The sequence below is a fragment of the Macrobrachium rosenbergii genome, chromosome 48 (assembly GCF_040412425.1).
Source record: "Macrobrachium rosenbergii isolate ZJJX-2024 chromosome 48, ASM4041242v1, whole genome shotgun sequence".
NCBI lineage: Eukaryota > Metazoa > Arthropoda > Malacostraca > Decapoda > Palaemonidae > Macrobrachium > Macrobrachium rosenbergii.
The window spans coordinates 11,871,185-11,892,219 of record NC_089788.1 but is presented as its reverse complement, the minus strand read 5'-3'; the positions used below and the strand labels follow the sequence as shown (position 1 = coordinate 11,892,219).

The 21,035-nt window shown below is 35.7% G+C and overlaps 1 protein-coding gene across 5 annotated transcripts in view; it reads right to left on the bottom strand.

Moving 5' to 3' along the window:
* Remo (Remoulade) overlaps nt 1-21,035 on the bottom strand; it is a 502,829-nt gene that overhangs the window by 36,370 nt on the left and 445,424 nt on the right. For all 5 annotated transcript variants that reach the window (XM_067091346.1, XM_067091350.1, XM_067091348.1 and 2 more), the window contains 2 exons: nt 16,001-16,072; nt 11,820-11,891 (listed from right to left, as the gene is read on the bottom strand). In XM_067091346.1, the coding sequence (XP_066947447.1) occupies nt 11,820-11,891; nt 16,001-16,072 (144 nt within the window). The remainder of the gene's footprint in view (nt 1-11,819; nt 11,892-16,000; nt 16,073-21,035) is intronic.

Genomic DNA, 21,035 nt, shown 5'->3' with positions numbered 1-21,035 from the left:
TATGTTACCCGAAGGGTAACATATATGAAAATCGCGTCACTGTAGTCCTGAGTTCTTGTTTTCCGTGGTTCGAGCCCACGAACTTATTATCAACTAAAAAATTCCCCTTCGGGTAACATATATGAAAATACTGTATATTATTCCCAAGGTAGAGCGAATTAGATATTAAAGGACGTTTGTAGCTTAATGCTTGTATATGAATCACGGTGATGTGATATCATATACATATACATATACATATATATATATATATATATATATATATATATATATATATATATATATATATATATATATATATATATATATATATATATATATATATTGCATATATATATAATATATATTGTATATATAAATGAAACACATAAGCAAAATGTATCAAAACAAAACATTTAGGTTTTACCATATTTTTTCATATAACAAAACAATCAATGAAATCTGCGTTTACCCCATGTGAACAAAATTTAATTGAATTTATTTATGTGTGTGAGTGCGTGTTAGAGAGAGAGAGAGAGAGAGAGAGAGAGAGAGAGAGAGAGAGAGAGAGAGAGAGAGAGAGAGAGACTTCATATATAACAAGGAAAATGCTCCGAAACATCAAAAACAAAATAAAGCCACGTAATTTCCTCTACAATAATTGCATTACTTTTTCACGCGGTTCAAGCTGGCCAGAAAAGAGGTTATTATCCCTCATTATAACGTATCAAGTAAAATGAAGAGGAAAACAAGCAAAAATAAAAGAGAAAAATGTTGCCGAATCTTTTCCAAACCCCTCCAGCTTGTTAGCAACACAAATTCGGCCCGAAGAGGGATTAAAAAAAAAGAAGTTAATTTTGACAAAATTCCGTACGGCAGAACAGCGGGGAGTTCCAATAATGAACATAGATTTTTGGAAATTAAGAAATTTCCGCCGCATGTACCACCTAAGCTAGATTACTAATAATTAAGCGAGTTAATTATGAGGCGCCCTTTTATACCAGAGTTCCGGGGGTCCAAAATAGTAAACATGCTGAGATAAATAACGCCGTTCCGAAATAGAATTTCGAACAATGCTAATTAACGCGAGATTTTAAATTCAAAGAACAATATCACAGGTAATACTCACATGTTAGTTTATAGTTCGGATGAAAATTAATACCCAAATGCTAATTTGCATACTATTTTCTGCGCGAGTAATCACGATATTAGTCAGGGCTGTAAAATATTTTTTTTATCAATTCAAATGAGTTGAAAATTTAAAAGTCGGAGAGTAATTTCAGACCTGGCTACTCAATACCGTGTGACAAACTGCGACCGGGGTTCAGGAAATGCACGAATGAACAACCGGGTAATAATTCACGTCTTTGACCTTTACTTAGGTAAATCTCTCATGGCATGCCTACTTAATATTTCGTTTAGTTACACAATCATTGCATTATAAAGACTCTCAAATGCAAACTAGAACCGCTCGCCCCTGTTTAAAAACAAATATTCTTACAGTTCAAAGTTAGTGACATAAATGAATGACAATTCCATTTCCAATGACGCACTGCAATTCTTTAATGCATGATAAAATCTACTCTTTGTTCCGCAACCTGGCCAAATTCTACCCAATTACACTTTCCATGAAAGACTAAAATCCTTTCTGTGACTGATTATCAATTACCTGCCCATTCACCACAACATCGACCAGAAAGTAATTTCACACTACGTAATAAATGACAATCTGGCAAGTGGTCAAATTTATTCTTCTCCGTACTGTAAGACCACATTTCTTTTCTGGGATATTAATAGATCAGACCGGTTACCATGAAAATACACAACTCAACTCAAAAACTACTTCAGCGGAATTTCACCATAATGACCTGTACAAGTAACACTACTTCGGTTTCCAAATATCATTAACATCCACTGCTACAAGAACTGAGTATAAAACAGAACATAACAATCAGTCAAAAATGGGGAAAACGAAACAATTTAAGATAAACTAAACCTCAGACCTTAATATTTCAATAAATACTGTACAACAAAGATTTCAATGATGAGTCAACTATTTTCAAACCATCCTGTTTCCAGGACAACTATCCGTTAACGACTTAGTTTTCAGTGAAAATTTCGAAATGGTTTTACACCGACCGTTCTTCCAAGCATTGATTACACTGTAGCCGCTGCAAACCACGATTTAGATACTGTATTACAGCTTTATGTGCGTTGTATACATCGATTCAGGACACAAAGATTACAAGTTTAATTACCGTATTACGAGAAGCTAATTACACCAAGCACAGTGACAGAAAAATTACACTAAATCATACGACAATCTAATATTATCAAGAAAATAGAATAATAACAATAAGAACAAAGCACTACATAGCACAGCAATGAAGTAATTGCATTATAAACTAAAAACAGCAATATGTTAAGTGAGATAAATATCTAAACCAGAAGCAAAGGGATAAAAGCAAAAACAATATTAGAGTATTGTTATCATATGGTATAACTCCACAAGATGACACTTGGTATTGCTCCCGAGGGATTCTTGAATGAATGCGTGCATGTGGCCGCCATTTCCTCGGCCTCGTTGTTCTGTCAGGCACTGCGTATCCAAAGACAATTTGTGGAAGCTGCAATGACGCGAATCAACCACGTTGATTATTCCCGTCATTCACTTCTCGAATGTGGAATTCTGCTTTCTGTGTTATGAATAACTTACTCGATGCAGCTTTGTCACCATTCCAGGGACAAGTCCATTAACACACTTTCTTTCTGGTGGCCAACTGGCCACCAAGAAGAAAGTGTGTTAATGGATGATGGTGCCTTTCTCTATTTCTTCACCACATAATAATAATAATAATAATAATAATAATAATAATAATAATAATAATAATAATAATAATAATAATAATAATAATAATAAAATTATACAATGTACAAGCAGAGAAAATCGAACAAAAGGATATCACAACAATCTGCGAAGAATTATCGATCATGATTGTCTGCATTCTGTACAATCCAGGCCAGAAGCTCTCTCTCTCTCTCTCTCTCTCTCTCTCTCTCTCTCTCTCTCTCTCTCTCTCTCTCTCTCTCTGGAGAATGGTTTTGTCTCATCAGCGACTAATGAGGAAGTTACGGAAGTTGAATCGAGGTGCGAAAACAGGAGACGCGGAAATAATTATCTTGTATCATGGAATACTCTCTTAAAACATTTTTTGTTCATAAAATGCTCCCCTCAGAAGGGAGTTTTTCCCAGAAACACAAGACATCAATCACCAGCATGTTCCTACCTCAAATGCAGAGTCAAAATGAGTCCCTGTAAACAAAATTCGTTTCCAATAGTTTCCGATTAAAACAGGTCTCATCAGCAACGCCCCCTTTACATTTATACAGTCATGCACATTTATCCTGCATGTGCCAAAGCTTCCTCGATTTCAACCTTTGACATTTTCATTTCATCTATGATTCCCGAACTGTACAAAATTCCTCACCAACATCATTCCCTATTTCCTCTATCTGTTTAATCCTCCTTACTCTCAAATATACTACACAAATATTTTTCTCAACATCTTCCACCTTTTTTCTTTAATTTACATTCAACAACTACATTGCTCTTCTTTAAAGATGTGTTGACCAAAACTGTCCCTAAATAATATTCCTCTTCACCTACCCCATGTTTCACGAGCCTTCTCATTCTTTCATCTGCAGTATCATTACTTCCAAATAACTACACGAGTTTCTACTTCCATTTTTACATTTATTTCAGACACTTTCCTCGACGTTCGCAACTTCTCTTTGCAATTACCAAAATACACTCTTATCAGCATACATTCCATTTACAACTCATTCTACTGTATAAGTGCAGAAAATTACACATAAATCTCCTGTTCATCCCTCAACTTCTCTTGTTGCTCCATGTAAATAGCCACAAAAACATACTATGCCCTTGCCCGAGATGTCATTAACAGCAAATCAGTCAATAATCCTTGACATACTCTAATACAAGCTTTACATTTTATCTTAAAAACTTCTAATGCCTTTACAAACTATCTACATTTTGCAACCTCATCTCTATCTGTATTCCGCCTCTAAATCAGTCGTTTCATTGGTATTCCCTAGGCCCCTGCATGACGCACTCAAATTCACTTTTCCAAAATAAACACCTGAGCGACACACCCCTTTCTTTGAATAAAATATCTCTCCTGTTATGGTTACACTCCTCTATCACTTTACCACTGAAATGAACAATTATCATTCCTCCCATTTGAATACTTTGAACTGTTTCATCGAAAGAGATTTGCACTACAAATTCGTTACAATAATACTACAGCTTATCCCATTGACTCCTAACATTTCTCAACTTCTTGAAGTCCTTCCACATGTCCCCCGCTAACATTTTCCAAACATCTTATGGACTGCATGAACTTCTGGTACCATTGAATTCGGCCTCTAATACTGCATACATTCAACAACCCTTGAAAATCCCCAAGCTGTTGTCAAAAGACAGCATCTCTCCAGACTCAACATTTTCTGATGTCACAAAGACAGTCTTATCGGCGTTTTCTTAATCTCTGCTTCTCTCCCGACACCTTTGTTCACACAGAACTCTTGCTCAAAATTCTGTGTTCATTTCAATGGATACCAACTCTTTCCCGTTCACTTCTTTCTCAACTTCCTAATTCTTCTGGTATTCCTGTGCATCATTCACATTCCTAATGAACTTCAAAGATTCTACTCTTTCCCCTTTGGAATCTCTTGATTTAGCAAAGCCACCGTCTACTTTTATTCTTCCTCCCCACAGGCCCTGTCATCCATCCTTCTCCTAACTCCGCCACATCTTCAACCTCGGCTCGCTTTTCGTCCTCTCGTTATTTTTCGTTAAAATACTTATAATAAGTATAAATATAAACAATTTAATATTGCGACATGACGTTAATGATCACGTTACGAATGAAAATAAATACTGTATAAACTTTCTCAAACCATTACAAACACCACTCAACACAAATAAATATCTAAAATAAAAGTTATTCAACTGGAAACAGTAGAACGATGCAAAGGAAGGTGGCCCCCCCATAAAAAAACTACAAAAAAGCAGTTTCAAAAAGCTATGGGTAAATCCAAATACACAAATAATGTGAGAGAGTTGATACAGCATAATGCAAACCAGCAACACCACTCAACACAAAAGACCGAGCATCAAACCTAATTAAAAGTAACGAGACCTTTACAAGCGTTTATCTGACATTCAACATGAAATATCAGCAGTGAACACCACACGCTAAAGAGACGCCGAAATGCAGTCTCCTGTGAAGTGAAATATGAAGAGATCGAAAATCTCTCTCTCTCTCTCTCTCTCTCTCTCTCTCTCTCTCTCTCTCTCTCTTTTTTATCATAATAACCACAGTGGTGAAGCTAAATGAGGAACTTAGCAAGCTTCGCTTTAATACCGGATGAAAGGCACGCGGATGAATCTTTCATTCAATGAATAACTCTGTTGACATGTATAATGAATGGCAGGAGTTATGGATCCTCTCTCTCTCTCTCTCTCTCTCTCTCTCGGTGATATCGGTTTGGTGAAGCTGTGCCTTCTGTGCTGTGAAGGCTTTAAAATACGGATGTGAGTGAAACGTATATGTAATTCTACACGATTTTCATAAACACGTAAAATGAAGTGTGTGTGTGTATATATATATATATATATATATATATATATATATATATATATATATATATATATATATATATACACACACACACACACACACACACACACACACACACACAAAAACATACGATCATACATAAATTTCGTAATAGCTTAACTTCAGCTAAACTACTATACAGAGAAAACTATATCGGTCAGAAGCGACTTTCCACTGTATTTTTTTTCTTTAGGAAAATGCTTGAGTAACACAGGAGTAAAACCACAAAAGGATTCGCAACACATCAACTAAAAAATAAGGACGGCTTATCTTCTATCCGAAATGCAGTCACCGAATGATCGCAATTCCGTAAACCTCTTCTGTGTCTGACTTAAACCGGTGAAATGCGGTATCAGCACAAACTTAGTACGCTTAAAACATAACATGAAATTTTCTTTCGCAATTATTCAAAATGTCACCGGCATTTTTGAGCCAAGAACTGTCAGTGGCACTGGCAGGCCATTTGATTATCCAATAACAAAACATCAAATCTGAATAATTTAATCCAAAAAGCTTGCCAGATCTGCTGGAATGATGGCAATATGACTAATTCACAGCAACAAGTTACACGTGCCCAATTTTTCAGGTTGTTACGTTGGTGTAAAGGCTTCCTAGAACTGTAGAACAATTATGGAAGTAATCCAACTGTCACCACCACTCATAACTAAATTACGAATTATTTAGAAATGAGAGGCAACGATGATTCTACACTCTCAATGTGCTGTAATTTGGAAGGTTTTACTTTTGAACCAACAAGATTCAGTAGTGCTTCACAAATCCCCTTCCAACCACACTAAATCCTCTCTCGTTCGGAGCAAGTTCCACTTTCGGGCGAAACGTGTTTCGCCATTTAACAAGCTGAATGCTTCATATTTTGAGTGAAACGTACTTCACTTGGCAAATTACACCTATCTCTGAGAGAGAGAGAGAGAGAGAGAGAGAGAGAGAGAGAGAGAGAGAGAGAGAGAGAGAGAGAGAGAGAGAGCTGACCATAAATCCCCTTCCATTTTCCGGAATGGAACAAAGAGCAACCACGTCTCTATTGTGCTAAAGGAATCATCATTTCCTGGGTGCTCTAAAGAGCCTGCTAGTTATCTCGACCGGTTTAAATGCTCATACCTCTCCCTAATAAGATTACCGCCAGCGATTCACCTGCTGGCATAATCCGACTTCGTTACCTCCTCCTTTACCCTGCTTCTGCTGTTTCCTCTAATAACAGTTTCCCTCCGCTCGCTCTATCTCTCTACATACACACACACACACACACTATATATATATATATATATATATATATATATATATATATATATATATATATATATATATATATATAATGTGTGTGTGTATACTTTACCTTTGACAAAAGAGAAATACCGTAATGCTTAGAAAAAAAAAACAGCTAAAGAAGCAAGTATGAAGGAAAATCATACTTGCATAAATTACACAATTAATATATATAAAGTAAAATATAGGACAATTAATATATATAAATATAAAGTAAAATATAGGGCAATTAATATATATAAAGTAAAATATAGGGTGCTAATTCTATGCAGTTACGAAAGCAGATGCAAACAAACTTATAAACTAAAAGAAAACCACACGTAAAGTTAAAGGCTTAAGCAAATATACAAAGCAGAGGTTATTATTTAAATAATCATCAAAAATAGAAAGTAAAATGAACTGAAAGAGAGAAAGAGAGATAAATCCCAAACAAGCAAGCAATCATACCGCTCTAAAAATTCAATATTTGGACGAAACTTCGCTAAAGACAAAGGAGGGAATTACGGACGCGCGTAAATATTTGCTCTTTAAATTTTGCAATTGGTGCTGAAGGAGAAAAAAAAAAAGAAGTATTTCCGCGTCTAAAAGGAAAAATACTGTTTTCAGCGCATGCGCCACTTACATAACGGTAGAAAACAAAGATTTTTTTTTTTCCGTTTCCGCCCAAGTACATGGAAATAATACCATCAATAAGAGAACAAAAATTCTGAGTAATAATCTCATTTTTGCGTAATAACGCGGAGCTTTTTGAACGGAACAAAAGCGATTCAACGCTGTATTTTAGTTCGTTCAAAATGATTCGCGTTGGAAGTACGTTAATAAAGGGCGAAGCTTAACCTCCAGTTTTATAAAAATTCAGTAACCAAGGCAATACATAATATGTAAAGATTTCCCAAAAAAGGAAAACATTAATAAAAATATTAAACTGAGAATCTTAGATCATATAACGGCATCGCTAGCGTTTTAGGGAACAACTCAAGATTAACGGCCAAGCTTAGAGTTAAAGCAAACAACATACTAGCAAAAAGAGTATCTAGGGATGAGATTGCTTAGTCTTTACACGGTGTGCTTTTCACAGAAAAGTCCCATTCGATCTGATATTGCCCAGGAACTGATCCTGGGTACCATTGCTGTTTAAGCAAGGATGATACCGTAACAAGTTCAATGCATATTGTCAGGCAAAGGTTGGATAATGGATAATATGAAGCCTAACTTCATTCTTTTTTAACGTAACTTCCATGCAAGTTACAACAGCAACCACCTTGGATAGATTTTACAAGGTTCATGTCCTTAAAGAAAATTACTTGCTATACAAGTTACTAAAATCCGGGTTGCATATCCCGCAGAGTTTCTCAATCCTCGCTCTCCAAATCCAACAAAAATATTAAATTCCCCGTTGAAAAAATTGAAATTCTTCCTCCGTTTACAACACCAATGATTCTTACTCCTTGTGGCCGAGGTGGGGCTGTAATCAGAACCTTCTTTCGTGGATGGAAAATTTTATATCGTTGTGGTAAGTCATAATTCTTATCAGATGTAGCCAAAACAATTTTCATCCTTGTGATGGAAGATATGAATTTCCGGGGAAAATACTACTGAGAGCTTGCAGAAGAGGCAACATTACAGTCATTGTCGAGCATGAAACCGTATCTGCTTCTCGTAGCAAACGTGAATAAGGACTCCTTGAGCATGACAGCAATTTCAGCGTATGTTGCAGAAATATTTCTTACTCCCATTACAGAAGCGGCGAGTTTCACTCGGAGTTACTGCGCAGTAATTCTCATCCCCGTTGCACGAGAGATTTTTAAAATGACTGTAGAGGAGGCACCACATGCAATATTTTTCACACCAAGAACTTTCAGCTACAATTTTACTAGCTCTCTCGTGAGATAACCTTTTTCAACACGGTTTTTTCATTTCAGAACGAAAAGTTTTAAGATTGTCAAACAATAATTGACTCCCTACTGAAATTATTTTTTTTTATCTAACTACATGAAAACTATAATTAGATCAGAAACAACGCATTCTTTGTCTGCACATTTTGATATTGCAACATTTAAAAGGTTGCTTATGCATCACCACTCATGCTGAACGACGTGGAATATTTTTAAATGTCAACACGAAATAATCCTAAACATTATGGCGACATGAATTCTAAAAATCATTACAAAATAACTTCTGAACATCAACATGAAAAGATGTTCCAATATGATGATGCAATCGATACAGCTTATATTGATCGCTGGGAGAGGAATAAACCTCATCTGATTTTAATCTATGCTCCAGTGATAATTCTAACCACTTCCTCTGCAACGGCCACAACAATTTAACATTCGCTATTTTATCACGAGATAACCTTTAATTCCTGAAACATTTACATATTAATGTACACCTTTTCACAGAAAAACTTTACAGATAAAAACAGCCACCAATCGCAGACGTCAAGTATTTTTTTTTTTTCGTACCGCGCTCAGCTAATTTGGACAATTTGTAAAAACATTTTTTTGCTCCAGCAAAACTACATGTTAATTCATCGCTCAAAAACATAAATATTATTCAAAGAAAATAAAGCCTGACTGAAAATATAAATGCCCTCACTTTCCAGCCGACACATATTTTCACCATTTTTTGCTCTCAATAAATTAATATCAAATCAGTGATTCCTGCCTTATTGTGATAATAAATGTACTTCCTGACTTCACAGGATTATACTCAATTATTTTCCCTCAGTGTATAACGTAATTATAATTCTTGTTATTTTATGCTGAAAAATAATTCACTTTGTCTTTCAAACACCTCAGTGAAAAATAATTCTGACCTCTTTTCAATTTTCGTGTATGATCATGAAAATTCCTTTTTGCAATTGGTCATAACATAAAAAAAATTTTCCTCCTTAATTCTGACGAATAATCAACAGCCTGCATTTCACGCACTTGATATTTTTTTTCCTCTTTCAAACCAAAACAATATATTTTCATCATTGCTTCAAAAAGCAGCAATTTTTTCTGACGACTTGTTGCAGACGTAATATGTGCGCCCCGGCAGCCGAAGCAAAATGTTTTTACTTCACTGCTCTCACGCCATAATTAGCTATTTTTTTACGGCCCACACCTCAGCATCAGTCTTTATTTTTGCTTTCCAGATTTCTCCTTAATTACGTCTCCTATGTTTATTTTTTTTATACGTATCATCGTTTCTTTTTAACAAGAATGCCTTCCTTCGTTCTTCCAGTGTCCTCTTTTCTTCCCACCTACGTGGCTACCACACCTTTTCTTCTGTTTTCAATTCGCACTTCTTCCTTTACCTCCGTTCCTCCCATTCCACGTGGGTTTAATCAACACTTTTACAACGCCCACTCAGATTCGGCAAATCTCCTCTGATATCAAAGATTAGTGAAATTAAAAGTAAATGAACTCGAGGCCTCTTTAATTTTGGGGTCTGGTTTTTCTCACTTCTTCATTCTCTTTCAAGATTCTCCTACATGTTGAAGAAAAAGCAAATGTAGCATTTTCTGCTTCCTCTCTCTCTCTCTCTCTCTCTCTCTCTCTCTCTCTCTCTCTCTCTCTCTCTCTCTCTCTCTCTCTCTCTCTCTCTCTCTCTCTCTCTATATATATATATATATATATATATATATATATATATATATATAGTATATATCTAGAGAAAAAATAGTAAAACAAAATATCGGTAACAGATGAAATTACTGATTAAATTCCTTTAAACTAAATAAATACGGCAGAAGAAAATCTTGTGAGATGAAAAGCTTGCGTGCTTGTAGATATATAATTATTATACTTATTATCACTGCATTTTAATCACAAATTCCATTAATGTGTTATGTGATACCCTGCGTTAATCTCTTGGAGAGAGAGAGAGAGAGAGAGAGAGAGAGAGAGAGAGAGAGAGAGAGAGAGAGAGAGAGAGAGAGAGAGAGAGAGAGAGTCACAATTTGTAGGAAGAAAACGTATATCACGGAAATTTATAGATACTGTCTCGTAAGGACCTCTGAGTTTTGTAGTTAAAACCAAGAAGAAAATGAGCTAACTTTTAGTTGGAAAGTAGTATTCTTGTCAGATTCACAGACCTCGAAAGAGGACACAAACTACAACGACATAATCTCAAAGTAAACGGACGATGGAAGAATAATGGGATCTTTTACTGAGGCCATCCGCCACTTGACAACTGCAATTGGTGACAAAGCATTAATGAATATCTGAAGTACGGTCATGTACTATTATTCTTGTTCCTACTTTAAATCTTTAAAATATTTGGTCACTGAAAGGAGAACTGGTGAAAATGCGCCAAAAATGCGGCAACATTCCGCTGCTCTCAAAAGCAACTGACCCCAGAGGAAAACAAACTTTAAAGTTGGGACGGTGTTCTCTTGAAAGTATATTAGGAAAACTCCGAGTACATTGAGAGTGAATTAAATTGCAAAAAATCTCAACTCCTTTCATTTTTAAATAACTTTCAAGCATAACCATCAATATTTCATAACACACAAATGCATGCATGGCTGCAAACATACTTCGAAACACACAGCTGTGCAAGCATATTAAACTTTTAAAGAATCAAACGGCTACAAACATACACTTTCAAGAAAAAAAAATATATATATAAATATGTAGTCTATATATGTGTGTGTGTATATATATATATATACAGTATATATATATATATATATATATATATATATATATATATATATATATATATATATATATATATATATATATATATATAGACCTTAAATATAATTCATTTTAAAAAATTAAAAAAGTTAAAATTACTTCACACAAATAAATAATCCATGTTAGCATATGAAAGTGAGAACAAAAACCAGAGGAGACTTACAAAAGCTTCAGACTTTCCAATTCGTCTTGAATGCCCTCGTGCAATCTCGCTAGTGGGTTTCGGCCAATTTTCCTGTGGAAGAAAGACAAACAAACAAGTAACAAAAACGCTTGACCCCACCTCCTCCAAATGAAAATAACCCAGTAAAAGATGTAGCCTGACATTTTACCCAAAAGAAAACAAAAACAAAGACTCGGAACTTGACATGATAGTGCTTCGATTCTCCATGCAGTTGGGAAAATATCTTAAAATGACTGGATGTATTCAAAAGGGATGAGATATAGTTAAAATGAAGAGAAAGGAAAAAGAAACGATTGAAAACGACGCATGAGACAAATGAAGAAAGATGAACCAATGGAAATAGTGGGAATTGGAAAACAACTATACGAACGATAAAACAGATCGCTGCAAAGAAGCAAAGATGACCAAAGGGAAAGTCGGAAGGATGGAAAAATGGTTAATAAATGCACAGGAATACTGAGGACGAATAAAAGGGGTGCAAATGTTCATAAACAAAACAGAGGGAAGTGAAACAAGCGGATGTGAGAGTGGCGGGTGGCGCCATAGAAGAAAGAAACAAATTGATGGAGGAAAGGTAGATAGACAACTGCAGGGCGGATAAATGATGAAAGAATGTATAAACAGACGTGCAAAGTCAGGAGGATTTATTAATGAAAGGAAGGGCTATAAATTCGAATAGGGAAGAGAGACAAAGACAGATGGGTGACGAAGGGGAGATGAATGTAACACCTAGCTGTCACACTTGAAAGAATGTGAATATCGAGCATGCAGGTGCGGTTTAACATTTCAATGTGTCATTCTCTGTTTTACATTCTAAATCTAAATACATACTTATAATTATAGGTATTGCAATTACACCCTGTGGGAAAATGATTGGTACGACGACAAAGCACCCCATTCAAAACACACGTTGCTACCTGGATATTCAGGTCCTGCCTTTCCAATGCCTCTTCCATGCTGACTATCCAGTGCTTTCTAAGTCTTTCACTCACCCTTCCTCCTAACACTTTCAAACTGTTCGTTCTTTTATTCAACTTATTGTCCTCTTTTTTTCACATGACCAAACCACCTCAGAACACCTTTTACCCACGATAACGATTTTACCTCTCCTACACATCTCATCTCTCACCCTTCCCTTTCTTATGCCGCATATACTAAGCAAACAATTCCCGTCAACATTTCTCACCTTTCTTTTTTAATTAATAACCAACTCTTGAACTTCAATTTCATGAAGACGGGCTGGCTAAACAATCCCCTCATACATTCTCTCACTTTGGTTTCTTTACACAAAGTCTCTTGTCAGTCTTTCACACACAAACCCTGATACCTTCCCTGCTTCACATCTGTGACTCAACTATTTTTTCCTGTATTTAACCTGCACACTCTACTTTCATGTCGGAGAGTTAGGCCAAAGATCCCTTCATGCTCTCTTACCAGTCTTCTGCACGCTTCCTCTTACCTTCCTTGTTCCACCTCTGTTTCGCCTCCATCATCCAGCCATCATCCATGTATTCTCAAATATTTTTAAAAATCAACCACTTTCAACTTAAACATTCACCTGATTTCCCATTGTCCAGAGTGATTACCCTTGCTTACAAATGCATTAAATTTTTTGTTTTTGAAACACTATCAGATTTTTTTTCACTAGTCTCCGTTGTTTTTCTTCACTTTACCCAGTTATTGATTGCTCTATAAGTAAATATCGGTCATTCTACACCTCGTTCACGACTCACTTCCTTATCTCAGAAATTTGCATTTATATCTACATTCCTCTCTCTTCTCGCATCACCAAATCTCCATCAATACAGATATAAAACAGCCATGGAGCCATAACAAACACATCTTCGTATCCGCTTCTACACGTCAGTTCCTTTTGCATCTACATATTCTAAAAGACTAAACACGTCTACCATAATAACATTTAATTGCTCTCACGAACTCATCTTCTTGAGCATACATCCTCAACTTCCTCCCATTGACTTTCTATCAATTCTATCGTAAGCTTTTCTAAGTCCATGTATGCAACAAACACTGTTTCATTACACTTTATAACTTCTGATCTAAGTACTTCTGTTAATTCTTCTGTCACCAAATCCTTCCATACAGTATGTGTTTCAATAATTCTCAGTCTCCTTAATCAACTGTAACTTTATACAAACACAATTATCGTTTTTACCCAAACCTTCCGAACATTTCCCTCATCCAGACGTACCTTACAAACCCTGAGCAGCCACTCAGTCACATCACTGACATTGTACCATACCATCTTTCTCGTAAACACATCACTTCTGGTGTCTTTCCATTCTTAAACCTCTAAACTGTCCTCCTTATGTTCTCAATAGTCATTTCCACGAGCATCGTAAAGTTACACTAACTGTTCCACTCTTGCAACATTCAGCCCTGCCTCTCTCTCTCGTACATCTATAACAATCAGCAAGATCTTCGGAATGCTCACTCCACGGCTGTATTCACTCCAGACATCATCACCCCATTTACCTCCTCTACTCTGAGATCCTTTCCTTCATTACTCTTTCAATCTGCATTCAATTCCCTGCGCGCGTGTGTGTGTATACACATACAATATACTTATGTGTGTATATATATGTATGTGTATATGTATATATATACATATATATCTATATAGATAGATAGATAGATAGATAGATGTGCGTGTTCGAGCCCTTTCCAGGGAAAGTATGAATGTGGCAACAACTCCTGGGCCGTTTTTCTTCTTGAATCATTCTTTCACTTCCACTGTAAAAATTTTTAGTAACTCAGTGAATTATCTACTATACCATGCATTCTCAACACCCTCAAACACTGTCTATCAATTCTATCTGATATATCTATAAATACAAAAGTACATATATACATACACATATACATATATATATATATATGTATATATATGTGTATACATAATTTACACCTTGACTACTTTGACTACATATACAAAAACTATCATGTCAAGCAGATCTCGCTGACAGCGTGAGATCTTTCAACAAATCCTTGTAAGTTGTTTTATCACAGAATGTTAACCAATGAAATTATTAAAAACTGTCTGTGTGATCAGTTGATAACAATTAAAAACACGTCACACGCAGCACATCAGTGACTACTGTCAAAACGATACACATTAATAACGATCTTCAAAACAGCGCGTACATTTCTGAATGCTTCTAATAACGATACGTTTACTCTGTGGGTTAGTGGACAATATCGTATCATCTCCAACTAAAGAATGTACTCGCTGCATGCATGAGTTTTCAAAGTAATACTTTGACAGCATTAAATATGCAAATGCTCTCGCTGTCATTACGACATCTGCAAAGCTCTTTATTGTTTGTAAACTGCTAATAATACCTACTGTACCTTTGTGCCATAATCATCAGGCTTTATTTAAAACACTCAATGATAATAAAACAGATAAAACTAAGTTCTATGCATGTCATGTGTGCCATGTTTTCAACTGGCTCAAATCCCATGTGTACGGGTGTGGACGATTAAAAAAAAAAAGGAGTGCATCTGATCCAGCAACAATAACGATAGGCTTACTCGGCTGACAAAAATGGATCCACCCCTTCGCCCCCCCTCCCCCGCCCCACAGCCAGCGTCTACACTGAGAGTATACAGATTGCAATAACCTAAAAGAAAAAAAAATTTACGTTATGAACACTTTCGAAGGCCAGAAGGGTTTGTGTTAGATTGTGGATACGCCTCACATCCTTTTATTCCTCATATATTGCATGCAAATGCTTCCAAAAAGCTGGAACTGCATAAGTATTGCATATATGCTTCGGGGAAGAATCCTTTGAATACGCACAATGTGAGAACGCTTTCAAGATCCCGAATTCCAGTGTTTATAACTTGTGAATAACTGCTTAATAACTGCGTGTATTGTCTGTGAATGCGTTCTTCCATAAGTATTGGTAATAAATGCCTCCAAGGCTATCCTTAACCTCGTGTAGCGTCTACAATGCTAACATGCGCCGTAAGTCCTCGCATAAACTGGCTCTACCACAGAGTTTCCAGGAACTGAATAGCCTTGCAAATGCATAAATAGAGCTCTGCATCGCGCCAGTGAATGTTCCCCCGAACTCAGAACCTTGCAAGCACAGTGTGTTCAGACGATCAATAATGTATAGAAAATGTTGACTTACAGACGTTGCAGCTTATGCAGTCCGTGCACCTGGGAGGCGTTCAGGCTACCGATGGCGTTGTTGGCAAGGTCCCTGGAAAGAAAAGGAAAAACAATGAGTATAGACAATTCATAAGGAAATAATTTTTTTTCATCTGGTAACCAAAAATTCTGTTATCCTGTGGTAGTTCTAAATAACTTTTGGTTATGTGAGAACTGCGTTTTTCATATACATTATATATATATATATATATATATATATTATATATATATATATATATATATATATATATATATATATATATATATATATATATATATATATATATATATATATATATATATTGACATCCATCACTTGTTTCTAATTTTATGTTATCCAATACCGTGATGGGTGATTTTTTATTATTATTGCTCCGGTTGTGACATCAGAATTCTTATTGTTATCAAGGCTATTGGCAATAATAATTGTCCCTTTTCCTCTGTTTTGTGACAGAAATAACACACACACACATATACATAATATATATATATATATATATATACATATATATATATATATATATATATATATATATATATATATATATATATATATATATATATATATATATATATATCGTCACGAAACAGAAAGTGACAATTATTGCTATTAATAATAGCTCTGATGAAAGTAAGATTTCTGCCACAAATGAAACAATAATAATAATAATAATAATAATAATAATAATAATAATAATAATAATAATAATAATATAAAAACCACATATCATAGTCATGGATAACACATGATTACAAAAAATAAAGGACGTGAAAAAAAATAATCACACTAATAAGAAATGTAAACCAAGAACAAAGAAACAGCACCCGAAAACGAAGACACAAAGTTATAAGTATCTTAAAAGTAAGTGAGACGGTGCGCGAAACAAGAACGAGACGTCACAAATTCAGACATGAAGATGGCAGTGTTCACCACAACAGAAACAGAAAAAAGGCACCACAAAATCAGAAATAGAAATAGTAACCTTGGCCGTATGAAATTAAACACCGGGTATCACATAAGAAACAACGCACTGGGCACCATAATAGGAAACAAATGAAGGCCGAATGGCCTGTGCCCGTCGAACAGCTCAGCAAGCAAATTAAACAGCGAACAAACGAACGACCGTGCCTGCGTCTGCATTTAATCCGTGGTGCAAAATACAGTCCAAAGGCAGCAATTAAGCCAAACGGATTAAGGCATGATTTTAAACTAACAAACACCTCTCTCTCTCTCTCTCTCTCTCTCTCTCTCTCTCTCTCTCTCTCTCTCTCTCGCCCAGTCACCAGGGAACGCCAGCGATTTGAATATTGTCCGGACGGAAATGTCGACCGAATTTACAAAATAATCGCTCGGAATTGTTGTTGTCCGCAAGGCACTGAATGGGATCAGAGATGTACGTGAGGGTTTCCGCATCTAGACCATTAGTAAAAACGCAAAATGTGTCAATAAAAGCTTCTGGCTTAATTTTTACATCTCTCACACAAAAGATCTTTCTTCAGCTATTAGGTTAAAAGTAAGTATTTTTACAGCAGTACTCTTAACCTACGAACTGAAGAAAGATCTGTGTGAGAAATAGAAAAATGAGGGAAGAAGCTTATTTCTGCACATTTTGCATTCGTCTTTAATAATGTGTGTGTATAAGAAAACCTGCTTCCCAAACAGACATATATTAAAAAAGAAGTCAGTGAATAAATATATGATAAGAATATAAACACAATATGTACACGCTTTTTACCGTATAAGCATGACTACATACACATTTGCACGTTAATCATATGTGTGTGTGTATATATATATATATATATATATATATATATATATATATATATATATATATATATATATATATATATATATATATATATATATATTTTTTTATCACATACACAATTGTTCTGTGCATTAGTACCATTACTAACAGGACCTCATTCAAACTGGATGGTATCTAGTGGAGTTATTTATTCAAAAAAGCTACAAGCTTTATAGGACAAAAAGTCCTCATTCTCAAGTATACGTACAACGACCAGGCACGTCCTAGAAAACTTGTAACTTTTTTGAATAAATAACCCCACTAGATACCATCCAGTTAGAATGAGGTCTTGTTAGTAAAAGAAATATATATATATACATATATTTGTTAGTATATATATATATATATATATATATATATATATATATATATATATATATATATATATATATATATATATATATATATATATATATATATATATATATATATATCCTTCGAGATATAAACACACACACACACGAACACATTCAATTACAAACCTTTGCTGCATAAAGCCCAGAACATCCCCACGAAATGACATGCTCGAATAATCCTCCCGTCTACTGCGGGAGATGCGCAGGGTGGTTGAAAAAATGTGTGACATTAGAAGAGCCGGCCATTAGCATAGGAATTGTAAAGGCGCAAGAAAGACTGCAAACGGAAACTATTTGCTAGTCCAATGGTTAAACCCGGAGAAAATAAAAACCCAAGATCCACGGGTCTTTTCTTTACACCAGACCCCTTCCCCGAGAGCCACGACCCCCGGCGCTCCCAAGGTCGCCCCCCCCCCCTCCTTCCGATTCTCTCTTCTATTAGGATTCTCCTGGACTTCCTCACTCGGATGGGAGAGTCTTCTTTCTCCAGCCTTAATCCTTCTTCTGTTCTCGAATGAGAGAGAGAGAGAGAGAGAGAGAGAGAGAGAGAGAGAGAGAGAGAGAGGGTAAGGGGGACATCTTAAGCGATTAAGTCAACTCCAGGAAACTTCTTAACTCTATCAAGCCAAGGAACTTCCATTGGCGACCATCGTCACCGCCATTTACTATAAAGACAGTACCAGAGAGAGACCAGAGAGAGAGAGAGAGAGAGAGAGAGAGAGAGAGAGAGAGAGAGAGAGAATGTACACATTGTGAGTTAGACGTGTGTGTGTTTGTGTGTATGCTTTCACGTATCTGAGAGCTTATGATTTTTCGGATATAAACTGTAAATGGAAAAAACGAAAGGTACTTTACTTTCCAGTGCTGAATCTCAAAAAGCGTCGTGCACAAGATTTCCTCCTCAATTCAGCAACTACAGAATAAGTAAGCTATCAGTATCGCCAGCTCAGTTTCTCTCAGAAACCATACCTTACAAGAATACCGCTACTGGCATAAGTTGATTTTGAAAAATAACTGGAACTCGGCGAAAACCAGCCATATACGAAAGTCACCGACATTCAAAAACCAGGTCAACACTGATACTTTAAATAAAAAAGGTCTTTGAAAGTTAAAGTCGCAATCTGATTTCTAAGAAATCAACAAAGGTAAAGGAATTTCTCAAGATCGCATATTTTGTTATCCTGTCTTGTTGGGTAAAGTTAAACACGATGAAATTCAGGGTGAAAAACAGATAAATTTATATAAGTTTTGAAAATAATCGATGACTCGAAAATATTTCCAGAGTAGCAATTTGACAGTCAATGATACGATAAAAATGCAATATCCCTTGAAATAAGCATATATAAATGTTTACACATTCAAACGTGAATATGTAAAACTCGATCCATTACCCGGACTCCAAACCACGTTAAAAGATTCATTAGCATTTAACCCCCATTATGAATCTTTTAATCCATCCCAAATTTATTCATTAAGGCCTAGTAATAACACTTCTAGTGCCTCTCTCTCTATCTCTCAGCCTAGGCCTCCCATACGGTTATTAGAAATTCGAGGCAGCGCCGGGCCTAATCTCCATCTCTTTCTCATTAAAATTTTAGATGAAATTGCGGCGAGCTTCTTACGCTTTACAGGTGTTCAAGGGGATGGCATAAAACGGAGGAACTGCTTATATGGGAGCAGGATGTGACAGGGCATTGCTACATGTCCTTGTATCGCAATCTTTTACCTCCAGTTTCATTTTTGATTTGCACTTTGTGGAAATGAATGTATGGTAAACATAAGACATAATATTAAGGTGAAGTTTCTAAGAAAGTTGTTCTGAACAAGCAGAAAAACTATTAACGCAACGAGGACATGTTACAAAAAAATTTATTACTAAAAATCTTTTACGAACTGGAATACAAAGCACTACAGACGATTCGCAAAAGTATTAGAGCATAAATTAAAATAAACATTCATTACAACAGAATCATATGAAGCCTTCGTGTAACGTCATTAGGACTTTTTTTTTTTTTTTAACAAAGCGACTTGCATTTTTGAACCACTGCAAACTGGCTGCACGGGTGTACAGCTTAATTTGTCAAAAACAACGCTCAACTCGTTTTCTATGCACAAGAGCTATGCGATGACTGCACTAATCAATCTTATTTCCACACGGCCATTCAATATAACAGACAATGCGTTTTGTGAAAAAAAAAAAAATTAAGGTGGAAGTCAGAAAACAATAAGTATATGGTTTTACCGACAGTTTCAAAATTTTCTGACGAAAGACCAGTTTACACGACTCCTACTAAGTACGCAATTCACAGAATGCATGAAGATCTGCACATTACGATTTGAGTGCTAATACCTTTAGTATGTGAGAGAGAGAGAGAGAGAGAGAGAGAGAGAGAGAGAGAGAGAGAGAGAGAGAGAGAGAGAGAGAGAGAGAGAGTCATATATTCATGAACAACTTACACGACATCCTTTGTAAAAAGGATTTTTTTTTCTGGTACACGTTCATATTTTGGGTTGCAAGAAAAAGGTTGGAGGAAGCTTTGCACACCAGACTATTTTTAGCCCAGCCTCCTCGGAACTACTGTACATAAATAACACAGCAAAATAATGAAGGGTCAGAGATTCTCTCTCTCTCTCTCTCTCTCTCTCTCTCTCTCTCTCTCTCTCTCTCTCTCTCTCTCTCTCTCTCTTATCAAAAGAAAACTAATTGACATCGTGCTTTATACCAGCAATAACCTACGTTTTCCTTTCCAACTCTCAGGTTGTATTTCTGAATGAGGTTGCTCGTCACAATCCCCTTTTTCATCTGGACGCACAATGTGTTACAAAAAAAAAAAAAAAATACTTGCCA